Source organism: Notothenia coriiceps, unplaced genomic scaffold (genome assembly GCF_000735185.1).
Source record: "Notothenia coriiceps isolate Sejong01 unplaced genomic scaffold, NC01 NC01_scaffold00016821, whole genome shotgun sequence".
Lineage (NCBI taxonomy): Eukaryota > Metazoa > Chordata > Actinopteri > Perciformes > Nototheniidae > Notothenia > Notothenia coriiceps.
Genome location: NW_011349522.1, coordinates 82,554 through 107,504, shown reverse-complemented (window position 1 = coordinate 107,504; position 24,951 = coordinate 82,554). Strand labels below are relative to the sequence as shown.

At 40.3% G+C, this 24,951-nt stretch overlaps 2 protein-coding genes across 4 annotated transcripts in view; one reads left to right on the top strand and one right to left on the bottom strand.

The window, feature by feature from the left end:
- The first annotated feature begins 279 nt into the window (after positions 1 to 279).
- Positions 280 to 21,431, top strand: csrnp3 (cysteine-serine-rich nuclear protein 3). 3 transcript variants are annotated; one of them, XM_010776216.1, is made up of 6 exons: positions 280 to 654; positions 1,467 to 1,507; positions 13,996 to 14,164; positions 16,817 to 17,076; positions 17,239 to 17,535; positions 18,426 to 21,431. In XM_010776216.1, the coding sequence occupies exons 3-6, from the start codon at positions 14,014 to 14,016 to the stop codon at positions 19,548 to 19,550; spliced, it is 1,833 nt and encodes a 610-aa protein (XP_010774518.1). In that variant the 5' UTR covers positions 280 to 654; positions 1,467 to 1,507; positions 13,996 to 14,013; the 3' UTR covers positions 19,551 to 21,431. The 3 variants fall into 3 exon arrangements, with proteins under 3 accessions (XP_010774518.1, XP_010774517.1, XP_010774519.1); XM_010776215.1 differs by lacking the exon at positions 1,467 to 1,507 and having other exon boundaries at positions 425 to 654; XM_010776217.1 differs by lacking the exons at positions 280 to 654; positions 1,467 to 1,507 and adding an exon at positions 10,409 to 10,767.
- A 76-nt stretch (positions 21,432 to 21,507) lies between these two features.
- The window catches only part of LOC104949812 (polypeptide N-acetylgalactosaminyltransferase 3), a 4,329-nt gene continuing 885 nt past the window's right edge, over positions 21,508 to 24,951 (bottom strand). Inside the window, exons 2-5 of the mRNA XM_010776226.1 lie at positions 23,683 to 23,814; positions 23,353 to 23,454; positions 23,111 to 23,263; positions 21,508 to 23,017 (exon numbers count right to left, since the gene is read on the bottom strand). Of these exons, the coding sequence (XP_010774528.1) occupies positions 22,904 to 23,017; positions 23,111 to 23,263; positions 23,353 to 23,454; positions 23,683 to 23,814 (501 nt within the window). The 3' untranslated portion in view covers positions 21,508 to 22,903. The remainder of the gene's footprint in view (positions 23,018 to 23,110; positions 23,264 to 23,352; positions 23,455 to 23,682; positions 23,815 to 24,951) is intronic.

The window sequence follows — 24,951 nt, the reverse complement described above, 5'->3', positions numbered from 1 at the left end:
TTGAAGCAGTGGTGTAAAGTTCAGCTTCTAAAATAACTCATAGCCTCGTATAGACAAACATAATAGGACAAGATAAACCCCTGTGGAAATCAAAGTCACCTGGACTTTCTGATTTAGTCTAAAATTAATCAGAAAATGTACCCTCTTTATTTTTAGCCCTTTTGACTGAAAATAAATGTCCTTGGCAAAAACAAAAACAATGAATTGCAGCCTATAAAACATTATAGATTGCTCTTAACGTGTTTTAAAGTCATGAACTGTGCTCACCTTCTTTGGCACCGTCAGCGCGCATGATGGGATGTGCGCTGAAGCCTATAGTGGGCAGCAGCAGCGCTCTGCGGATGATTCCTGGTTTGTAAATCCATGATTGGACAGACTCAGTCACGTTGTCCGTGAAGCTGTCAGTCCAATGCTGCACCATTGTTCCCTCAGCAGCCGGAAGGAGTGCTTGTCAAAGCACAGTTTTATATGCGACAATTGTGCCGGTTAGTCCAATACTAGCCCTACTCGGGAAATCCGGCCCCGGTTTTTAATGATCTCCCAGCGGTGGAGGATTTCCGCAGAGGGAAAACTGGTTTAGGGGGAAATTGTCAAGTCCATTGAGAGAGGGGCGTCATTGACTGGCTGGAAACTGATGATTTAACGAAATGAATGGTGAGTATGAGCAATCAGAAATCTTAGGTAATAGGCCTGTAGGCTATTTGAACGCATTGATTAAGGGGGGGGGAGTATTAGCCTGCTTTTTGTTGTTTTTCACGTATTTTCTCTGTTGCATGCAAGTCATTGTTATGTGTTTGTCTGATGTAGTGTTACCCTTAATATGTTGGGACTCATCCTATAATGATTTGTCAAACTATTCTGTGCATCACACTTTGTGTGCTTGGGACATGTGCTACAACTAAATAGTCATTCAAATGACAACATAGAACATACTATATACTTCAAGACCACTTTTTTTCTTTGTAACATCCACCATATCGACTATGTAATTGTTCCAATATTAAAAGGTTCAATGCTGCACATGGAATAGAAACAGAGCCCGAAGGGATCTTGCATGTTAGAGCTGCTGTGCCTTTGTGTCAAATGTTGAGGTTTCACATGTGTGGCACATAGGCTAATACTTGGAACCGGCTCACTGGTACATAGCAAACTGGCTCATTGCTTGTCATGCAGACCACAGGGAGGAGAATCTGGTTCCCTGCAGAGCCTGTAGAGCAGAGTCAGAGAGCTTGTTCCCCTCTCGCCTCCCTGGGGATGCCCCCAATCTTCCCAGCTCTAAAAGGAGACCACAAAGAGATTTGGATAACGCACTGTCAATCATACATGAATGCCCAAATTGCAAAGTTTCTCTGATAAGGCCTGTATCCATAACAAGATACTGACTTTGTGACATACAACATTATGAATCAGACCATTACTTGTACATTGGTTTTAGACTAATTATTCCTTTTGTGTGTTTTTCACAGAACAGAGGCGGGTCGCTGCAGTGTAATACATTTTGCTTAAGGTAAGACCTAATCTCCTTCTCATTGTCTTAAAATATCATACTGTAAGCTGTCACAACTCATTAACATATTGAATTTATGCCTGCGAGATAGTTGTCGTTCAAAGCTCGCAGAACTGTTGCTACGCTGCCACAAAAGACCTTTTGATAACAAGATAAGATGTGATGTTGATGCAGACAACAGTGTTTAGTCAATACAGACAGCTGCGCTATTCTCACTGGATTTTACTGCCTCTGATGTCAAAATGATAAAAAGAGAACATATTCTTTCTAGGGTGTGTTGTATTATGTGTTTGATATTTATTTATTACAGCAAATCAACCATCAGTGCTGCCAAAATGTGAAAACCAGCCTTTGAAATGGTTCCTAGGCAGTAAAGACTGATGATTTGTGTTTACTGTTTCCGATGAAGCCATGTCGTTTTTATATGTTTACATTAATGTCATCAAATGATGCAGTTATGTGATCTGCCTCTTTCTACGGATTACTCATGAGTATGGCAGCATCTTTCTCCCTCCATGCCTTCTTTATTGATCCTCCGCCAGCCTCTTTTGTCAGAAAAAAAGGCAGCACAAACAGTCCTTCCCTGTGCGAAAGCACGCACAACATGCGACCATGCACATGGAAACCACACAACCATTCCCATCTTGTGATTGAGATCTGAAAGGTGAGGGGGGGTGGGCGATATCTCTTCTTGTGACTGTGTATTCTTCCTCCTCAATCCATCTGTCTCCTCAATCTATCAGCCCCCAGTCCTCGGAGGAGCAGGATTTAATTTGTACACGTGGCACTGAGTTAAAGGACATTGCAACATTAAGTAGATGTATTTACTTGGGAAAAGCTGCATCATTAAGCTGGCTTATTTGAATAAGAGATCCAGTCATGCTGCTATTACATACTGTAGCACAGATGGCTAACGCTTGATAACAGTCAATGTGGTCCATTAAAGATTCACAGGAAAAGTGTTATGGCTTAATAACGCTAAGGACTGTTTCCCTGCAGGAGGCTGGTGTGGGTGAATTGCCTACACACAAAGGTTCACATGCATAGCAAAAAACCTTTTGTTTTCTCTTATGAGGGAAAAACAAGAATTAGCAGCTTTATGCTCCACATTGTAGTCTAGGGATTAACTGAGTGGGGTCAAAGGTCAAATTGTAAATTGAAGTGGGGAATTGGGTTGTTATTTGGATTAAGGAAGACAATTAAAACAATATTTTGGAGTTGTAAATCCAGAGGAGTTATTTACAGCTCGCTCGATCTTACCATTGGAAAACATTGAGATGTGAGGGGAATCAAACAAAAATGATGGACTAAATCATTCTCTCTTTTTTTGTATTTTAAATTATGTTTAAAAAAATATATATTCATACTAAATAAATAACTCAATATATACTGCAAAGAATAATTAAGTCATCTCTCGTTTTGCCCTCAAACACAACATATTGTTATAAAATCTAAAATAATACGACAAGCTAACAGGCAGTTACAGACAGCAACATTTCTGTACACCATCTATTCTTTTTTATTTAAAAAACCTAAAAAGAAAAATGTATATGAATATCTATTGGTTTTCGATCATTGTGGATGTTCTGTGTGACACACAATTCATGTTCTTACAGAACAACAGTTGGCGCTCTCAGTAATTTAACATTAATTCTGTAGCTCACTAATCGTCAATGTTCATGTTTTATTTCTCTCCCCAAACAACAAATTAAAATTGCAGCATCAATGAGGAACAGGGTTTTAGTGTGAACTAATATGAACCTTTCAGATTAGAGAGCAGCTTTGTGCGTCTCAGCAGGGTTCATGGTTTCAATTTAGTTGCTTTTGATGTGACTCTTTTTGTGTCTGTGGGTCCTTCCTGGCTGAGCTCTGGGCTTTCACGGTTCAGGATTGTGCTCTCTTGAGATGTTGCCATGACACCTATTTCCAATCTTTTGTCTGCCGCCAGCTTAATAAACGTTTGGAAAAGGATACACATTTCTGTGCCTTAATTAGTTTTATTTGTCAGTGCCTGGTACTCCACCAAATAAATGCCATAATATATAGCCAATCTGAGCACAGACATCAACATCTGAAGTTATTCTGTGATATTTTGTTTTATTTTAAAATGTTCTATATTCAGTAATGCCACAGCATTGGAACACACATTTAAGTAGGTTCAAACTAAGGGAATATGTTAAGATATGTGCATGTATTTCATTTTATCAACACATTCTATATATACACCCTGGACTTGTAAGAATGTACAAATCAAACTCTACTTGGAAACACTATCTTTATATTAGACATGGAAACACCCCATTAGATGTTTCATGAGATTCTTACTATTTAGCTTATTCAATGCTTTCCATGGTTTGGTTGTGCTACATGTGACTTGGTTATATGTCGTTGACCTGTGATGCCATTATGAGCAGGTTTCTAATTTATCACAGCTGCATTAAACAGTTATGCAAACTTAGACATATATTATGTCTCTTGCTCTGGCAGAAGTCTTTGTGATCAAAAGCTTGGATAATACATGTTGCACAATTGAGATACAGTATGTGTGCAAATGTTTTTATCTTTTTTTGTAGTTTAACCAAATGTCTCATTATTTAATCTCTCATAGGCTACCTCATCAACAAAAAGGAATGTAGAAGAAAGCAATCATAGTTCTTCATAAAATAATAAAAAATAAAAAAAATCGGCGATTTCTGTAATTAAAGAATCACAATCTGTATTATTACCAAGTAGGTTTATATATAAGGAATTTGTTTTGGATATATGGTGAGCATACAAAGACCCAGAAAGAAGAATACATAACAAAGCAAAATAATATAAAAATACGACTGTTATGACAGCTATTTACATTTTAAGACTATTATAATTAAAGAATCCCACTCCTATTTTTCAATATCTTGACATAAATTACAATAAAAACTCAAAAATAACTACATGTTTATTTTTTTGGAGCGTATATTGAATATAAGTAACAACAAAATCGTTCCTACCCATAAAGAATGTATCCATGGTCTATAGGTATTAATAACATATTTAATATAATATATATATAAACTGTGTTAAAATCCTAACTAACAACGCATTAAATAACACCTTTTGAAATAGGTGTCTACCCTGAGAGCAATTCGTATGGACTTTCTCAGGAAGTATGTTTATCACCACACACCGTAATCACATGCAGAGCTGGCCTACTTCACAAATGTTCTAAGGTAACAGTGCAAATGTTTTGCATATAAAAATTATTCAAGATCTCAACATGATACTACTGGCTATATATAAATGATAAGGCTTGTCTGCAGAATATGAACTCCACATCCCACTGCTTTCCCAGCCTGTGTGAGAGATGAAAGCGGCCCCGTCTCTCTGAAATGCTTTGGCAACTCTGTCTCTGCCAGCAAAACCGGCTTTTGCAAACTTTCAGGTGGCATGGGAAAATATAGTCATAAATAAAATATAGAGCAATGAATAATGTAAGCAAGCTTTGTGATTGACATGAGGGTGAGGGTACCTGATTATGCTTCTGCACTGTGTGACTTGAATTATAGCAAATCAAAACATTAGTCTGAATGTGGAGTGCTCGTCTGCTCCGGCGTATTTTGATCACTGCTTGTAACAACAAAGACGGCTGAGATGCTGGATGTTATGTCTTCTCAAAGATTACACTTCAATTTCAGCATGTAGCTGTATTTCATTAAAACAGTGCTAATGCTGCTTGGTGTGAAAGAAGAAACCATGCCAGGAGTCAAAGGAGTTCACAAGCCTTCAACAAGTTCCTGCCAGAATATCCTCATTTACAGTCACTGATATTTCGAGCTCTTTCTGATTTAATTCAATCGTAAAATCATACTTGTGTTGATGGGTATGTAGTCTTAGGCATCGGAGTCACCCTTTGCTCTACACCCATGTGGTTAATAAGAAGCCGCCGTGCTTCCTCTATTGTTCTGTGAGGAGGAAGAACAGATCAATGATTCCCAGCACAGTACTGTAGCTGCAGGAGGCATCACCAGGCTGCAGCTCCTCCGTGTGCTGAGTGTTGAGCAGTGGGCTGCACCCCCCCCTCCCTTCCCCCTCCCTTTCATGTGTGTGGAGCAGATCTGTCTGCAGCCTCAGGCAAGTGCAAGTTAACAAATGTACAGAGCGTATTTGAAGTCTCATTTGCATAAATCTGTAGATGTCGCTACGTTTCCTTAAATAGATTCCTTTGTGTTTAATTGCTGGATGCTTTTCCCCCCATGTGTGTAGGCAATTCTTTAAAGGCTGACTAAGAATAAAGATGACTGTATTTGTCAATGGATGATTTTTTTTTTGTGCATAATTTGTCCATCTGACCTGTATTGCAGTACAATGGAAAAACAGCCTGTGCAAATGTTTACTGTCACTGAACAACTTGGCAGGTGTTTTTTTGTTATATCCATCTAACATGAGTAATGAGGCCAGTTGCAAATGCAGAAAGAGGTAGTGCATAGATAACATATTTGTACATACAACTGTAGCTTAACGGCAGCATTTGCACATTGATTTTTTACTGCTCTTTGATTTGACCCCTTCTTTGCATACATTAATAATTGGTGTGTGGTCCCTACACATTCTCCAGGGAATGACTATGTTTCTGAAGTGTTATTCCCCAACATGAGCACATACAGATTAAGGCAGATGCCCCCTTGACCTTTTCGAAAAACACTTTTCGACCATGGCCTTTTCATGTATAATTTAGGAATCCATCTCAACCCCGCAAAATAGTGTCAATGAATATATGAGCAATGTGTTTGTGTTCTCTCTGAGGCGGGGATCCTCCACTGACATCATCTGTAGCATAATCATCCAGGCCACAGCCTCTCCTCAGGGGAGTCCAGCTGAGACCTAGTCCCTCTCTCTCTTTATATATATATCTAGTTATCTCTGTCTGTCCCCCTCTCTGCCTAGCTTTCTCTCTCTTTTTCAAGGTTGCTGTGTACAGCTGAGTGTGTCACCAGTGATGGATGAGTTTTAGCACAACCTCAGACTGGCTGCATGGACAGGATCTTTGGTTGTTTCAGTATTTCTCTCTGCTCTGTGATCTCAATAGTTAGTTCTACTGGAGTGCATCACTCAGTCTGTAAGACTACTACAGTGAACAACAACAAAAGAACATAAAAAATAAGAAGAAAGAATTAATGAAAAGATCTGCCAAGCCATCTGGGCTGTATAATGTGTGCTTCATCACTGTGGAAACACTAGTAGCCTGCAATGCGACCAGCCATATTGAATGGCATTGGCATTTGGCACACTCAAATACAGGGCAGGAAGGAAATGTGCAATCCATAGCTATCTGAACCCCCCCACAACCCCACTTTTATCCCCCAGTCATTCAAAGAGGAGTCTGATGGTCCTCCTGGAGTAACTGCATCCCCCTAAAAACAATTCATACACATAATTATTGAACGGACTAATTAGAGATTACAAAAAGTCATCCAATCTTTCAAAGCAGTAAGGTTCATGGAGCACAGGAAAGGTGAGCTCAGGGCAGTTAACAGACTTCGGGCTCTGGATGTCAGTGTTAAGGAGGCAGCTCTGGTATGATATTTGCTTGGTTCTAAGATGTCTGTACTGTGAGTCTTCCAGGCCTCTGCACCATAAAGCGATAGGAAACGGAGTTTGGTAGAAGCCTTCTTGTACGGCTGGCAGAAAAGTGTATTTGTGTCAAACTGCCAATAAAGATAACATGATCTATGGCACATGTGGGGATGTGGCACAGTCCATAAGAACTTCTATCCCCTTAATGTTTATGACCAGCCCAAGTATCGTTTATGCCTTTGGAAATGCACCATGGGTGCACTGCAGTTCTGAAATATGGCAGATGGCTTTATGATCTTTATGCCTCAGCTTCCTAGTAGAGCCGAAATAAGCAGCTGATTGCGACCTGATGGAGCTCCTTGACCGTGGACTTGATTATATAGGTTGAAGAATCTTCCATCTGTACTGTATGATGTTTTAACATACTGTGAGATAACTGTGTTAAGTGTCGAGATGTCTGTGATAAAGGTGATAAGTAGTGTGGGGGTGCAATGAATCATCCCTGGTTTATTCCAGGTTTGCCGTTGAAGTTTTGATTTGTGGCCACCGCTGCCAAACAGTTGCCGATGTGTTGACATGAAGCCAGTTCAAAGTCAAATGATTTGGCGAGATCACTCAAGGGTTCATGTAATGATTGCTTTTACAATTTGCATTTTTAATTCAACACATGAATACCCTCGGATGTTGATACCCAGGAAATATTGCAGGAATACTTTTCCTTTCAGGTCATATAAATACAAAGCAATCAGTCTCCTATTTATCTAGTTCCGTAATACAGAAAACAAACAAACCGGATGAATTAACCTTAATGCTTTGTGTTCTTTTCAAAAATGTTGCTAGTAGGTACTCCTCTATTTTTGCAACAATAGGACACTGGTATGAGATATCATTAAAAACATATTTTAGTATTTACCTTTCATTTTATGAAGTGGGAGTAGGGCAGAACGTTTGCATATGACCTCAATTACAGTATCCATACACAAATGATTTATTCTCAACCTTTTCTTTGTTTAATTTTGTGCCTGCTGTCTTCAATTTCATTCTTTGAAATAAGAAAGCCTCTTGAAAGTCGGCGCAAATATAGGTCACCATCACTGGCGCAATGGTGTAAAAAATCTCCTTTATGTTTTGCATCTTTATGTAAGAGGGCAGCATATCTGTGATGTTGGTGGATGAATACAAAAATGACTATCAGGTTATCGAAAAGAACAACAAGGTTGAAAATCACAGAGGATGCATGATGTATGATATGTATTGTCATAATACACATTCTTTGTAGTTATTTTCAGTTCCATTACAGGATTTATCTTAAATTGAGCACAGTAACAAAACCATGCCGTAATCCAGACCAGTTCAGTAGTCCTGCAATATGAACTGTGCCTTTGTGATGTTACTTTGTTTTGTTAGAGATTCATGCAGGGGGGGAACAAAATAAATGAGAGTTTAGCATTTTGCTATCTTTCTGTACTAGACGAACAACAGGTGTTCCTTTTATTGCGTCTACCCCCTGTTGTGCGTGTGTCTTGTTGCTGCTGCTGTTCTGTTGTGATTCTTTATTGTTCTTTGGTCCTCCAGATTCAGCCATAATTGCCAACTTTAATCTTTGAGTGCTCTGCAGATTGAGTCAGTAAACCTCCACTAGCATCCTTTGTGCTGACCGCATGTTTAAAAGCAGCCATTTCAATGGCTTACGTCACTCCTAAAAGGGATATAATCCATTAAATAGTATTCCCACTGCTGCTACTACTACTATCTCTTCTAAATTCATCATTGTAGCGTGTTCTCTGGAAACACAGCTCGTACTACTTGACATAAGTGTTGCAAGTTGCAACTTAAATATAAACATTTTCCTTATTAAATATTTCACAAATGTAGATGACCTAAAATATGTGATTCAGATCAATGATGATGTCTCAAGGTAAAGGGCAAATGGACTTACTGATGCTTGCTAATTTGTCTGTGGCTGACTCAGTATACAAGAGAGAGATGCTATGTGCATTGTAAATAAGAGACAACGGTGATAGAGGAAGAGCTCAGTGCTGTCGAGGCGAGGTTCAGTGAGGACACTGGTTGGGATGCAAAACGCTGCAGAGTCGGATGACAATTGTTTTTCTTGCCTCAAGGAAACAACACATATCTTTTATATATAAACATTTCAATAAACGTTGACATTTTATAATCTATACCTTTCAAACCCTCACATGGATTTAAATCATGCAGATGGGAGGATATAGTATACTATTTACTTCTGCATTGTAGTCTCAGAAACAATCCTCTGGCGGTACAAAAAGCCTCTAAGCTTGGATCTATCCTGTATGAGGAAGTGCAGGACCTTTTAGACAAATGGTCCACTTGAGTGTGAGGATTATAACGGCTGTCTGACTGCACTAGCGTAGGCACCACTAACTCTTCCGGAGAACTTCCTGGCATAGGAAGTGCTGGGGTCCCATTCACTACAGCGTGGACATATCGTATTTCTTGAAGGATGACGCATGTTGATATTTTCTAAATAAACATCTTTTGGGTTTATAATCAGATTTATACCAGTTTTTGTAGCTCGATGTGTGTAATTGTGTCTGATTGAATTGGAATTGAATCATCCTTTGATTTCATTTGGTCTTTCCAAGGCATCTAAGCTTTTATTTTGTAGTTGAATGGGCTTTTTGATAGTCCGATTGCGTTGCTGGCATCAGATGTTTCCTGTTTCCTTTTCTTTGCCCCATTCTCTCTCCTTTCCACCTCCCTACTCTCCCCCTCCACCTCTTCCTCATTCTCCCCACCTCTTTACTATTCCCCCCTGAATCCCCTCCTCTCTGCATCGTTGAAACAACCCCCCCACTTCCCCCCGCCGTCTCTGTTCCCCACTGCCCTGCATCTCCCATACATTCTTTTCTTTTCCTCTTATCTGAACCCAGCCCCCATACCTCTCGCCGCCTCCTCCCGCTCTCTCGGCCGCCCCCGGTCCCAGCTCAAGTGTCATGTTGGTAAAAATATCTGCAGACAGCAGGAGCAGAGGCACGCCTCTCTCTCTCCCTCTCTCCCTCTCTCCCTCTCTCTCTCTCTCTCTCTCTCTCTCTCTCTCTCTCTCTCCCTCTCTCTCGGCCGCCCCCGGTCCCAGCTCAAGTGTCGTGCTAAAAATATCTGCCAGACAGCAGGAGGCAGGGCATCGCCTCGTCTCTCTCGGGCCTCGTCTCTCTCCTCCTCTCCTCCTCTCCTCCTCTCTCTCTCTCTCTCTCTCTCTCTTTCTCCCTCTCCCTCCCTCTCTCTCTCCCTATCAGACATCCCACCCATGTGATCTCACAGGCTGCCTCTGCTTTGCTCCACTCTGCTCCAGTCAGGCTTCTGCCTTTCCGCCGGCTGCAGCTAATGAGCCTTTGTGTGGCCAGCCAGAGAGAGAGAGACAGAGAGGAGCACAGTGACAGACAGAGAGTTTAAGTGAGAAAGACTTTCCTCTTGCAACAATAAAGCATATGGTACCGACAGTGCAGTCAGAGCTGGAAAATTACAATCTCTCTCACACTCCTGCACCCTTTTTTTCTTATGCCCGTGGAGCTCAGGGGGTTAGCTGCAAGTCAGTGGACTGAAACAAAATGGGAACCTCTTCAATCATCATGTTTCACCTTTTCTTCTTTTGAATAGCTACGTTTATGACTGTGTGGCTGCTCTGAGAAGAGGTGAAAGGAGTCACAGTCTGCCAGTGGATACAGGTCAGTTGTTCCTGTGAGGGCCACAGAGGAGTGTCATCTGGTCATCGCAGGACTGATGTGTCATGACTTGCACCAGATGCCATAGGCTTGTTGGCATCACTTGGCATGAGGGTTTTGAGCCTCGTAGTGTCACATTGGTTTTATCGTCACTGTGGGAACATCGTGAATGACGAGGGGGAAAATAATTGTATTCAGAGTGCAAGTGTGCTACGGTGCCGTGAGCGCTGTTGATTAAGGACAGGAGTTGGTTTCCATAGTTGATGTGTGTGCTCAGAGAGGCACACACAGGGAGGGGCTTTCCAAGCTGGCTTTTGCTGCATTATTTTCTCTGAAATGTTCTCCCTTTTACCATACTGATGCTGGCCAGCCATGATTAGTGGTAAGGCAACAGGGAAGACAAAGAAAGAGCTGTTCAGAGAGCAGCAACACTCTTTTGTTTTTTATGGAGCCATGATGAAAGAGGTTCACCCAAGATTACCCACAGCTCTGTGGCTCATGATGTCATGCCCACCCAGTGTCAAGGCTTTACCTCTGATTTCATGCTGTCATTACAGAATGCAAATAAGCTAGCAATGCATTAATCTGAGTAACTGTGATGATCATTTTCTTAGATATGAATTAACCTCGGTGCTATATGAAGAACCCGTATACACCGTATGTATCACCGGAAACTCTGCCATATGGGAAAGCACTATTTGTGTGAGAGTACATTAGAATCTCCATGGAAACCACTTTTGGTATCAGAGCCTAGTGCAGCATCAACCTACGAATAGGTTCCAAACGAAGCTTCCTAATTAGGACCCTCACTAGGAAATGGACTAAAATTAAACAGATAATTTCTGGTGGAAATGTCCACAAACATATTAAGTGAAGAATATAATAAATGTGTTTATTTGGTGTTTGATTAGCAGCTTCAACATTTTATATCCTACGAGACTCATTATATATATTTCAGGATTAGTTCATTAATTAATGTCATTATGTCTTGTCATAATCACTCAGCAGAGAAAGGGGATTGAGGGTTTCTTGTCAGCCAGCTCAGTTATTGGCTTTAGAGAATGTAAAAGATGGTTAACTCCTAAGCTTGATTTAATCGGTCGACAGATCGCTGACCACTTTAATGAGATTAAACGTTCAAGTACTGTTTTATGCATACATATAAATACTGTTTTAGCCTCTCAATGACAGATATGTGTTCTGTTTTTCTCTTTTCTATATCATATTTAACTAACTGGACTTCAAATACATTTAAATACATCACTTTAGAATAGTGGGATGGACATTTATCAATATTTTCTGAAATGTTATCATCAGATTAATCTATGATGGACATTATTAGTTACTGTCCCAGTAACTCCTGCTCAGGATGACCTCTTTAGGATTTGAAATACAAATTAATATAATTTCTCTCTGAAAGGAAATCTCTGACTCCTCTCTATACACTTCGTCCCAGATGGAGGCTGCCTCACATTCCTTGGTTGTATGCAGAGTTGTTGACTCTGTATGTTCTCCAAATGCTGGCAGTGCCATGTCTCTGCGCTGAAACCCCCAGCCTCCTGGGAACAATGACCCTCTTGCTGGCAGCGCTAGTCCTTTCTGGGTTGCACCTCTTTCTCTCAGGCAGCGGTTGCATCTGTAATGACTCGATAGCAGCAGAGCCCAGATGAAACACCGTGAATGGAACTCCCCCACAAGCTGCTCTGGCAGAAAGACAGTGGGACTGGGTGAAGATGCATGCTGTCTTTACTGATTCCAGTTTGGGAGAGAAAGCAGTGAGGGGAAAGCTGCCAGCAATATCATCCCCTGCACTGTGGTGTTATTGGGTTTATTTTCAAATGTGCCATGACGTTCTAGCTACTGTTATAAAAAGGAAGAGATGACTCTTCATCTAAGCTAAGTTAATTTTAAACAATGTCTTAAATTATGAATAGCGATTAAATAAGTCCTGTAATATCACAGCCATTACACATTGAATTCTAATGGCACTATATTATTTAAGGGGGTAAAAAGCAGTTATCAAAATATAGTTTGAAAGTCCCAATGCAGTAATTCCAGTGTAATGGTGATTAGTTTTAGTAAAGTTGACCGATGTGCTTGTTCTTGTTTTTTGAATAAATGCATCATAAGTCAGAGGGAGTTAATGGCTGTCCTCAATTGAAGTGGCCTGTACACTCCTGTGAAAGAGCTGTAACCACAATTTACATCCACCTTAAATGCCATACAATAGTTCTATTTATTTATATTTCACTAAATGTGAACACCACTCTGCCTGATTTAACAATAACGCTGCTTTATATATTATTATAATGACACCATTTATTGGTATTTATAACAAAAGGTTCATTGGCTGGGATAATATATGTTGGTCCACTTTAAATCTTATTTTAGTATGATTGACTTTAGTGCAGATTGTAAGGCAAATTAGAGCCTTTCACAGTATTTATTTTTTCACTCCGCTCTTCGGTGACTGTGGCTGCCTTCGCTTTTTTTTCCTGTAGGAAGCATCTGACATAACAGAAGCTCATTACAGACATACAGGATGTCACTCATTATCCTATCGGGCTGCATGATGTGTTATATATGTACAAATCTCTTTGGGTTGCACAGATTGTTGCCATGCTTCAATAGCTTCAGGGAATAGCAAGCACATCAGCATGTGTGTGCACCTGTTTCAATTGACATAAACATCTATCCTAAAGATGCACGGTTCAGTTGTGTTGCATTATTCTTTTGAAAAAGCTGCAGATATGTTTTTCCCTTTTTAAGATAGTGTGATGTCCTATAGGGTGCAGTATGTACGTCAGTGGATATTTTAGTTGATCAGAAATTAAATCATCTTATAGTACATAATAATGCAAATAATACAAAACCAGTATATTGTTCAGAATTTCAGAGACCAGGAGCACTGTATTGCATGTTCATCCTGTGTCGTATTTATCTCAGCCTCTCAATCAAAGACAGTTGAATGAACTTCCTGTTAGGCAGCCGTAGTATGTAATTAGCAGCTTTCTCCTTCCATCTAAGCTCCTTTGTGCCAAGGTGATCATTCGCCCAGGGAACGCCTGGGAGCTGGGATAGCGGCAGGAGAGATTTCTGTGTGTGTTTGTGTGAAGGGGGGGAGGGTGATGGGAGTCTGGGTCTCATTTCTAATTGGGTGTGTTGAGGATTATGAAGGCCCTAAACTGGATATTAAATAATGTGTGCCCCTCTGCTGTCTTTGGGTTTCAGGTGCAGGTGCAGCGGGCCATGAGTGGAATACTGAAAAGGAAATTTGAGGAGGTGGAAGCCTCCTCCTCCCCCTGCTCTTCCTTGCGGGAGTCTGATGATGAGGTCTCCTGCAGTGAGAGTGGGGATAGCAGTGACAGTGTCAACCCCTCTGCCTCAGGCCCTTTCACCCGTGAGTGCCTCTGTCTTTTAAATTCATTCAGGGAGCTCAGTGCACTATTGACAGTAAGAATAATGTCATCATTTCATCCTGAGGTAAAGAAAGACAAAGCACTGAATTGATTTTGAAGAATGGATTAACACTCAGATACAACCTGATTTTGCAGGATGCAGAGAAAGCAGATACATGTTTTTTTGATAAGTAATGAGAATTTAGAGTCATAAAGGAGAGGGGATTAGACAAGAAGAGGCTGAGTGATGCTGAGAGTCCAGTTGCTGTAATAAAAGGGAAGGATGCACAGGCAGCCTCCCTCATTAGGAACAGCATCAGTTTACAGGCCCAGCCAGATGAATACGCTGATGCAGTCTCAAGCTGTGCAACACTGGTACCGTGCATGTAAATAATCCACGCTCTAAGAACACTACAATCCTTGTTAGATCTTTATGTAAATCATATTGTGAAATGAAAGGTGGGGGCAGTTCTTATTGCATAAACAATATGTTCAGCAAATACACAACAAACATTAAAAAAAGCTCAGGGCTATAACAATCATATTCTTCATTATTTCTTGATTCATCTCTTTTGCTCTATAAAATGTAGTGATGAAAAAGGCCTTTCAATATTTTCTGACGCCTATGTTGACCACATCAAATAACTAGTTTTGACCAACCAAAAAACAATGGAGAAATGCAGTAAACATGACTTAAAACTATTTAATGCATTCAGCTTTAACAGTGACTTAGATGATTACTGAAATATCAAAGTAGTTGGAGATTAATTTACTGTCAACCTCATATTAGATTTCAGTTGCAGCTAAGATTAAAACATATTAACAAGGATTCATCACCTGCAGATCTACAAAGCCTGTTTTGATTTACATTGAAAAGGTCACAGCTAATATTCAGTGAAGTTCCATAAGACGCCTGCTACTGAGAGACTTCATTTATTGATGGCTGGAACTGATTTGTAAAAACTGCAGTCCTAATTGAAGATAAACCAACCACAATGCCCCCTGTGCAATTTTAAAAGGACACTAAAGACTTATCTAATAACTAAAACAGTGCATTTGTTATTCTTAATGTCTGAAAGGTGATATAACATTTATTTAATCAGATAATAATGCTGTAGTTTCTTATTTTGCTGGGGGGATACTGAAAGCATCCAGAAATGTGGTTTAAAACAATCCTTAATAATGTAATTCATAAAGAACAAAATCAATTATAATTTTTTTTGGATAGGATGTTAATTTGCACAGTTTGCCAAGTGATTGTTTAAATGTGTCTTTCATTTTAATCAAAGTCAACACTACATTAATTTGTTCAATGATGCATCATTTTTTTTAAATGTGTGTAAATGACATGCAGCTGGGTGACCCCTTCCCGTAGCGAGAAGTAAGTAGGGTGCTGCGTCCCCAGAGGCGGAGCTTCTGTCAGCTGCAGCTGCTGGTAGCGAGAGAAGGTCATGTGACAGAAACAAGGAAGTGTGCACTTTAAAGACACCTGTGAAGTGACACAGGTATATGTGCGTATACAGTGATTTACTGTCTTGGCAGACAGATGAAACAATTAATTCCAAGTGGTTTTACACCTCCATGCTGTTGTGTTTGTGACAACAGCAGTGATAATTATTATTTTTTTAGAGTGTTTGTAGAGAAACACTAGATGATTTGCTTGCAAAAGATGAAGAAAATAACAGTTAGAATGAAAAATACCTGTGAGACGTTGTTTTCCCTATTTGTTTTTATATGAATAACTTAAAAAAAAGGCTGATTGTAAACACCGTAACATAAGTCTTAACACCTAAAACAAGCTGCTAGCTGTTTGCATTTCTCTTACTAGATAATGAAACTCAGTCTGACAGCTCTACATCTCTTATGCATTTTGTGTGTGTGTGTGTGTGTGTGTGTGTGTGTGTGTGTGTGTGTGTGTGTGTGTGTTTCTAATATGGGCTAAACGCTGGGAACACTGCTTCTGTGAACCAGCACTCTTCATTTCTGGGCCAGGCAGGGGATTATTTATGCTCCACCGTTGCCCTCCTTCTCTCTCCTTAAAAAGACACACTGAGGACTTGCATGCCAAGCGGAAGCACAGAGATGTGATGACATCCTTACCTACCGAGCTGTGCTAAGATACTTAAATTCAGAAACTGGCTGTAAAGCTGGCTAAAAAGAATTCCTCACATTTTGAAGGAGAATAAACTCTGTCCCAGATTTTGCCTAAAAAACATGACTTATCTTAACAGGCTTTACATGGCAATACAAATCTTCTACTCAGAAATGTTAACAAATAGTGTTAGGACACATTGTAGACATTTAATTCTTGACAAATTAGATTAATAAAAGCTCAAAAACAGTTTAATACAACGATGACAAGCACATAAGAATAAGATAAGAAGTACTTTATTGATTCAAATTTGGGAAATGTTTGCATTGCAGCAGCATAAAAAGACATGGCATTGTACAATAACAAATAAAAGACTCAAAATAAACATTCCAAAATGTAAACATCTCAATAGAAATAAAATAGCATAAGAAAATATAATTATTTTACAAAATCTTCAGTAACAACAAGGATATATATATACATAAGTATGTGAGGAATGGAATATTATTCATATAACATACAATGTACTATCTCTTTTTAACATTCCCTTCTTCTTTGGCAGCTGACTCGATATTGAAGAGAGAGAAGCGCCTGCGGACGAGGAGGGTGCATTTTGAGAATGTGACGGTGTACTACTTCAGCCGGCGGCAGGGCTTCACCAGCGTGCCCAGCCAGGGAGGCAGCACACTGGGCATGTCCAACAGGCACAGCTGGATCAGGCAGTACTCCCTTGGAGAATTTGCCGTGGAGCAGGAGAGGATCCACAGAGACATGCTTAGAGATCACCTGAAGGAGGAAAAACTCAATTCAATCAAACTCAGGGTAAATGCTTTGTAATCAGTATCTGAAACTGAGTTATCAGTTAACAGTATCATTCAGCAGATATCGGCATCAAAGAGCCTACAATTAGTCTTTGTTTAAAACAGAACTGTCTTTTTGTTCTTTTATAAAATGGCTTGAATGTGCTTCATTCTTCTTTTTCAGCTGACTAAGAATGGCACGGTGGAGTCTGAAGAGGCCAACACACTCACAGCAGACGACATTTCTGACGACGACATCGATCTGGACAACACAGAAGTGGACGAGTACTTCTTCCTGCAGCCTCTTACCACTAAAAAGCGCCGGGCCCTGCTGCGCTCCTCTGGGGTAAAGAAGATTGATGTGGAAGAGAAACATGAACTGCGGGCCATCCGGATGTCCAGAGAGGACTGCGGCTGTGATTGCAGAGTCTTCTGTGACCCAGAAACCTGCGCCTGCAGCCTCGCAGGGATCAAGTGCCAGGTAAACCCCATGACACGCATGTCTTCACTATTCAACAGAAAAACATACTGCACATTCAAAGGGAAGGGGCAGCCATCAATGACTGATTATTTATTAAAGGTCTCATGCAAAATGCACTTTTTAATGTCTTTTATACATAAATAGGTGTTGTGTGTAAGGAGACTCACCGGTGTCAAGAAACAAAACCCTCTCTCTTTTCCTCCGTACCCACATCTCTAAAAACGGGTGTCCAACGGAGCGGATCCAGATTTTGCTGCGGATATGACGTAATATCGGAAATGTGGGCCGGCTTTACATCTAAGGCCCTATCAGAAACGTCGCTATCAGAAACAATGCGTGTCGTGTTTTGGAAGTAATATGGTCTTTGTTTACATTAGCAAGCATGCTAACACTCAGAGCTAACCTGTAGGCTACTGGAGAGAGTATGTGTAAAGAAGCAGGATATAAAAAGGTACTCCTTGTGGTAAACCCGCAAGAGAAAAATCTTTTGAGCTCCATACTGTTTCAGAATTAATCCTTGATGTGGTTTTGAACATGATATGGCGTTTCATCACAGCAACATTTAGACTATCTGGGTAGAATTCTGAGCAGGCATCTTTTTTTTAAAGCTACGGACCCGGAATCAGCACTTCTCTAAAAGGGCTGAAATATAGGGGTATGAGGCATGGCTAGAATGGGTGACCTGTTTGGTATTTTGAGCAAAACACTTCATAGACATGTTTTGTATACATTTTTATATATCTGAGACCTATAATATATACTTAAAAATAGTATAATAGGAAACCTTTAAGAAGCATTCATTATGTGGTATATTCGCGATATTATCATATGAGACGGGTCGTCTGCTGAAAAATAAATGATCAGCCCAGTAAATGTTGTGTTTATCACAGGTGGACCGTATGTCATTTCCATGTGGCTGCACAAAAGACGGCTGCACCAACGCAACTGGGAGAGTGGAGTTTAATCCCATCCGTGTTCGGACCCACTTCCTGCACACCATAATGAAGCTGGAGCTGGAGAAGAGCCGTGAGCAGCAACAGGCGTCCCCCAACAACGGTTACCGTAGCGAAACCACCGACCTGGGAGCTGGAAACCCTCTGGTTCAGTCCCAGCCAAGGTTGGAGTACTCTATGTCGGACACCATTCCACAGACTCCCAGCATGCACCTGCAAGCCGCGGACGGGATGGAAGAGCAGCTAGATGACGAGGAGGAGGAAGAAGATGAAGAGGAGGAGGAAGAGGAGGAGATTGAGGACGACGATGAGGACGAGGAGGATAGTAGCAGCATTTGCAGCGGACTTTCTGACTCCAGCACCCAGAGCTTGGCCAACAGCGACTCTGAGGACGACGAGGAGGATGAGGAAGATGAAGAGAAGTCTCAGGGCGTCATGGCGACCCCGCCACTGTCCCACACTGAGGTCGTCCCCTTGTCCTCAGTGCTTTGTTACAGCGATGGCTCTGTGACTCATGATAACAACATAAATGGAAACAATTACCTAATGAACTCGTCTCCGGCTGAGTACTATCAGCTGGGGAGCTCCGCTGAGGTCTCTAACGGACAAACCAGCCGGCCCAGTGAACCGTACGGAGAACTCTTAGCATTCCAAGAGCCAGTTGGCACTAGCAACAGCAGCCCGGCCCAAGGACAACTCAACATGTCTGCCGAGCAGTACACAGACTTCTCTAATCAGGCTGGGGAACAATACACAGCTAATCAACATCTCACGCTGACCAACGTTTCTGCTGCTGCTGCTGCCCCTTTGACCTCCTACACAGATGATCCGGAGAAAAAGCCGTCGTCCAAAGCAGCGTTTGTGGAGCAGCCTGACAGCAAGACACAGTTTGAAAACTACCTGAACAATAACACCCAGGGTTCCTACAGTAGCTTGTGTGTGACAGCTGATCAGTCGCAGCAAGAGTCAGCTGTTAATGGCCATTCTGACGTGACCTTACTAGCAAACAACACTAAGAACCTCCCTTTACCAGACCATTGCCCCGAGGTCACAGCCATGTAATGGGCCTCGCCTTTTAAAGTGTTCTTTCATGATCACTTCTGCCTGACCAAGTGGTGTTTTAATAATCATGTGTTTTTTTGCCATTATTTGACCTTAAAATTCAAGCGATTGACAGCACCGTAATACAGTACATGTTCATCTGTAACTGCTGTATAAAGCCATAGGGTTGTGATTTAAATGTTTTAATTATTCGCTCCTGAAGGTTTCTCCGCTACAGCGTGTGCTTAAATTGCAAGATGGAACAGATAAAAAAACCTTTTAAAGCATCAGTTATGTCATGCCGTGCAATGTATCTTGTAATTTCAGATGTAAAGTTCTAGTTTTAAGCAGATATTGTACCGTAGATGGAACTTTTGTATGTCTACTGTATGTCAAATGTGCAAAAAAAGTTTATTGTCTGTTTATGTATTGTTTCTGAATGATGTGTATACTTATATATTGTAAATGTTTTGATAACAATACGCATGCTGATTCTGGGATCTCAGTGAAATGTAGGGGATTGGGGATCTCTTTTGTTTTATATGAAAATGTGTTCATTATGTACATTTCTCGTATTCTTTCTGTCACTATTATACGCTTTTCTATGGTTTTGAAAGGCATGAAAAAGCTTGAACTGTTATTTTTATCTTTGGAATACAATATCAATAGCATCAAATGTCAACAGTCTTTTGCACTTATGTGAACTGGTCATGTCGCATGCAGTTAGAAAATGATGGCCCCTAACTCTTTTCTTTCTCCACTGTTCCCTCTTAAAAATAACGTAAATTGCAGGTGCCTCCACGGAACAAAATGTATTCTTTGAAACTTTTAGTAAATACAGGGATATTAATAAAGTAGCACTTTGACAAAATATTGACCCGAGATAATGTGCCAGTATTTAATAAATTAACTGCTTATTGGATTTCTGCTTTTGAACATCACATAAGCCACATTCCAATGTCTCATTACTAAGATGTTGATTTGCTCTATTGAAGTGAAGTGCAATAGTTTGAGGGCTTTTAATAGGCATTCCCTATAAGTGAAGATCTTCTGTAAAGTAGACTGAAATGTATTTTAATTGGTTGTCACGGCACTTGATAGTGTGGGTAAAGAAGGTCAACAATGAATATGCCACAGTTTTGATAATTGTATACAGGAGAGGCAAATGTTCAAGGTTGACAATCAAAGCTCATTATCAGACATGACTCATATCATTGATTAACTGCTACACAATATGACTCACTGACAAAAAGGAAATTGGATTGACTGCTCAACAAAGGGGAGGGGGACTGCAATAATTAAGTGAATAGTACTACTGTTGTTGAAGAGCTTTACCTTGAGCTCTGCACCTGTATGGATACAGATATTTGTGTCTTCTCAAGGCTTGCAAATATCTGCCCGTAACTCATAATCAGAAGGGTCAACGCTGGGGTTTTGATGTTTCAAAAGAAGTTGTTTGTACAAAGAAGTGCACAGACTGCTTTCTGGCAATCAGTGGCATCAACATGGCCTACAGAACAGATGAATTGTGCCAAAGCATACAGTGTGAGAAGGCTAGCTACAATGACACTGCATCCGGTTAGAGATCCTGTGTTGGCATTTATTTTCCAGTATTTATTATGAATCATATATATTGAAATGTGTATTTATTGTGGTTTACTAAAAGTCTGTATTGAGTAAATTGCTTCACTATCTTAAAACTGTATTTTGTTCCATGCTGGTTGTGAGTTGTAAAGCTTCATGTGCCTGATTTATTTGAGTATATTTCTTATTCTGTGAAATGCAAACATTTTGCACAAAATGGTACAGTTTTTTTCAATGTGTTTGGTTTTCAAACTGTAGATAGTCAATTTCCTTTTCAGTTGTTTCATGGATTTGAAATTAAAATTGATAGCCAACGTTGTACAGCTCAGTGATTTCTTAGTGCAAAGCGCCCTCTGCAGATCACAGTGGGAATAAAACAAAGTGGCTCTTAGTTCTAACCAAATGAATTTATTGACCTAAAAATAAGAGCACTTAATACCAGGGCAAACAATAGACTGTTTCCATACAAGGGAAACACACACATTCAATCTGTTTTTCACTCAGTCTCTAATAGTTATTTACAATATTCCAAAGCCATCTAAACACTAGTGCCTGCACCAGAAATTCATTATTGGACTCAAATGTAGATGAAGAGGGAGAGTTTCAGACATTTCATCAACCAACGGAAATCCTTTGGTGTATTCCTTTCACATGAAAATCATTTTTTTGTAACACCAAAGTATGTTTTTTTAAAGAATACAGGTAAACCAGCCACAATTAAATAGGGGGATATTATTCTTCTTCATTAGCATATAGTTAATAAAGCATTGATGCAGGTCAAACAGAAATAGACTTCAATCACCAATAATGACGTCAATTTCACTTTAGTTATGGGGCAAATTAACACAATATTCATGTTCAAGGGTCAGCTGACTTTTTCTTAAAAAGGTCCATTCACGTGATCGTTCTTCATTCTTTATGTCTCTACACATGGATGCCAGTTTTTCCAGGTACACTTAGCTAAAATGAATCCGGTCTCCAATTAAGATTTACTAGGACCCTTTTATAAACTTAGTGAAGGGAGGATTCATTACAAGTTGTATTTGTTTTAGCGTAATTTGAGTGAAACTAAGTGTAGAGAAACTATAAAATCTTCATCTGGCAAAAGTTTCTGTTCTTATAACCCCCAAAACATCATTCTGCACAACAGCCCCTGTCCCCACACCACCACCCATCCCTCCATCCCTCCACCCCTCCACTCACAGTATAGAGTTACATTTAAGGCACTGGATGGTCGCAAATAAGAGGTTTTGCAAGTTAAAAAGGCAACAATGCACTTTTGTGATTCTCAGGTTTTTGCTTCCAATCTCTTTGGTGCAAAACATGATGGGATTTTTGTTTGTCCAACTTGAACTCCTCGTTTATAATACACATCATTTACTGTATTTTTGTAAAGATACTTTTTAGATTCATGTTGCTAACCCTAACCCTAACTCGTTGGCCTTAAATACCTCATAATGCATGTGTTCGTTACAAAGACTTGGAGTAGTGAATACATCCTAAACCCAAAGAAGGCACTTGTCAGCACAGCACATCTTCCTTCTTTCAAGCATCTCCGTTCACAGTCTGATTGGAAGCATTTCAATGCTTCTTTCCAGCAGTGGCACACAGTGGTTTCTGCCAAAGTTCAAACCTCCCAGCTGCAGCAGTTCAGTTCTTCTATGTATAAAAATAAATTAAACTCATTGCCATTAATCTAATAAAAACTGCATGTTAACCGCATACAGTATAGTATACTCATGTCCTAGTACGTCTATGAATCCAGGGATAATTCGAAAGTGGTAGTTCACTCAGACGAAGGTCCAGAGCTGGTATCTGTCCGATGGGTTGCAGAGGGCCAGAGAGGGATGCTCGTGACGGGCACTCAGACACATGCTCCCTCCTGGCATGTAGAATAACTGGTTCTACACAAAGAGACGATTAATGATTATTCTCCTAAAAAAGATAACCCAGGTGTTTGACATCACAAATCAGTGCAGAGAAAGTGCAAAACTCACATCCTTTAGTTCCCATTTTTGCTCTGCTCCCAATAATGTTTTTCCGCCTTTGTACTGGCAGTCCTCCAGCTTCACAGTCCCCTCGGCCCCGTGCAAACACAGCTCCTTTTGAATGTTGTGCCTAATCTCATGACGTGTGGAGAACTCAAAATACTACAGCAAAGGAAACAAGATTTTTTTTTTTCTTTAAGTGAATTATATTTTTCTCAATCAGAGATCAAAATGTATGTTCTCTCACTGACCTGGTTTCCTCCTAGTCCGTGACACGGGTACATGATCAGCTGTTTCCCACCCTCATTGTTCTCTCCAACATCCAGACAGGAGTCCTTGCCGACATTTTTCACCTACAGAGAAAGAGAAGAGGGGGTAGGAGAGCAGTGAGAGGAAACAAAATGAAAAACTAACATCCAGTGCAAGCTGTTCAAACAACTTCAGCCACTGGAGTGCTTTCAGTGGTGTCAAATTGGAACTGCTCAGGACCCTCTGGAGATCCCAAGTGGAAACCCACAGCGGCTAGACAGAGCTCTGAGGTTTGGAAAGAGTCGAGCTGGTGGTGAGGTGTGTTATCTTACTGAGCCAAAGCGGAGTGGGTTGAGATCAGGCATGAAGACTTCTGGATAAACGTTCTTCAAATACCACGAGAAGCTCTTGCACTGCAGCCGCGCACGGAGGTCCAGTCGCTGGGAGATCCCTCCAAAAGCTTTCTGTTAACACAAATCGGCAGACAGGAGAACAAAGCTTTACCTTTACATTGATTGTCAACACACTGCAGGATTTAAACTACACATTATAATCCTTCATCTAGACTTCACATTAACCAATTTCCATTTTACCCTTTATAAGTATGCTGAGATCTCCGTCAAAAATGTCAGCCGGATCTCAAAACAAAGCCTGTGGGGTGTTTTGTTTACATGTTAAAAGGTCAATGTTTCCAGAAATCCTTCTTGAAAGGTTGCAATCCACCATTAAATTAAGATTTATGGAGAGCTTACATGTAAAACCACACAAAACAAGACTTCCAACAGTAATATGCTTTGTAAATCACTATTAAACTAGCAAGAATAAGAGTCCAGGCCCACATTATCAATGTTTGGGGCAAAATGCTAATGTTAGCAAGCAGATGTTACAGGTTTAGATGTTTACAGGTTTAAAGATTATCAACTTAGCTTAGCACAATACCATGCTGTCATTTAATCACCACTCAATGTTGATGGGGATTTTATAAGTTTTGCAGGTATTTGATCATCAAAGTAGGACATAGCAGTAAGAACATCTGACCTGATGGAACATTTCATTGCAATCCATCTAATCAAATAGAAAAAACTGGGAACTCAAAACACCAAAGTGCTTAGGACTCTTTCTCTGGCACCTTTGGCTGTCTGTAATGCTATTTAAATATTGCACTCTGTGGTGAATGGACTGACATTACCATCTGTAGAGACAGAAAATAAGACAAGCGACTCCATTGTAATAATATAAATTATCCTTAAAAGTAAAACATTATATTCTACTTTTGATTTGTTCTTTAATAAATACTCTTTATCTCGCAATCGCTTTACTTTGCTAAAGTCAATGACTGTGTTCCAGTGCTCTAATCACTCCATTGTTGAACAAATTAACTCCAGGCAAGTATTCGATCACTGCTCTTTTTTTCTTCTCAAAAAGGGAAGCGGAGCAGCATATTTAAAAGGATTTGCAGGCACTTCATGCTCTTGAATAATGAGAGCACACTATAATGACGAGGATGCTTCTCACACTAGTGCACACTGAGAGCTACTACAGTGGATTCCTTGAAGCTGTTGATGACGACGTGTCTGTTTGAAGCCAGCGGGGGGGGGGGG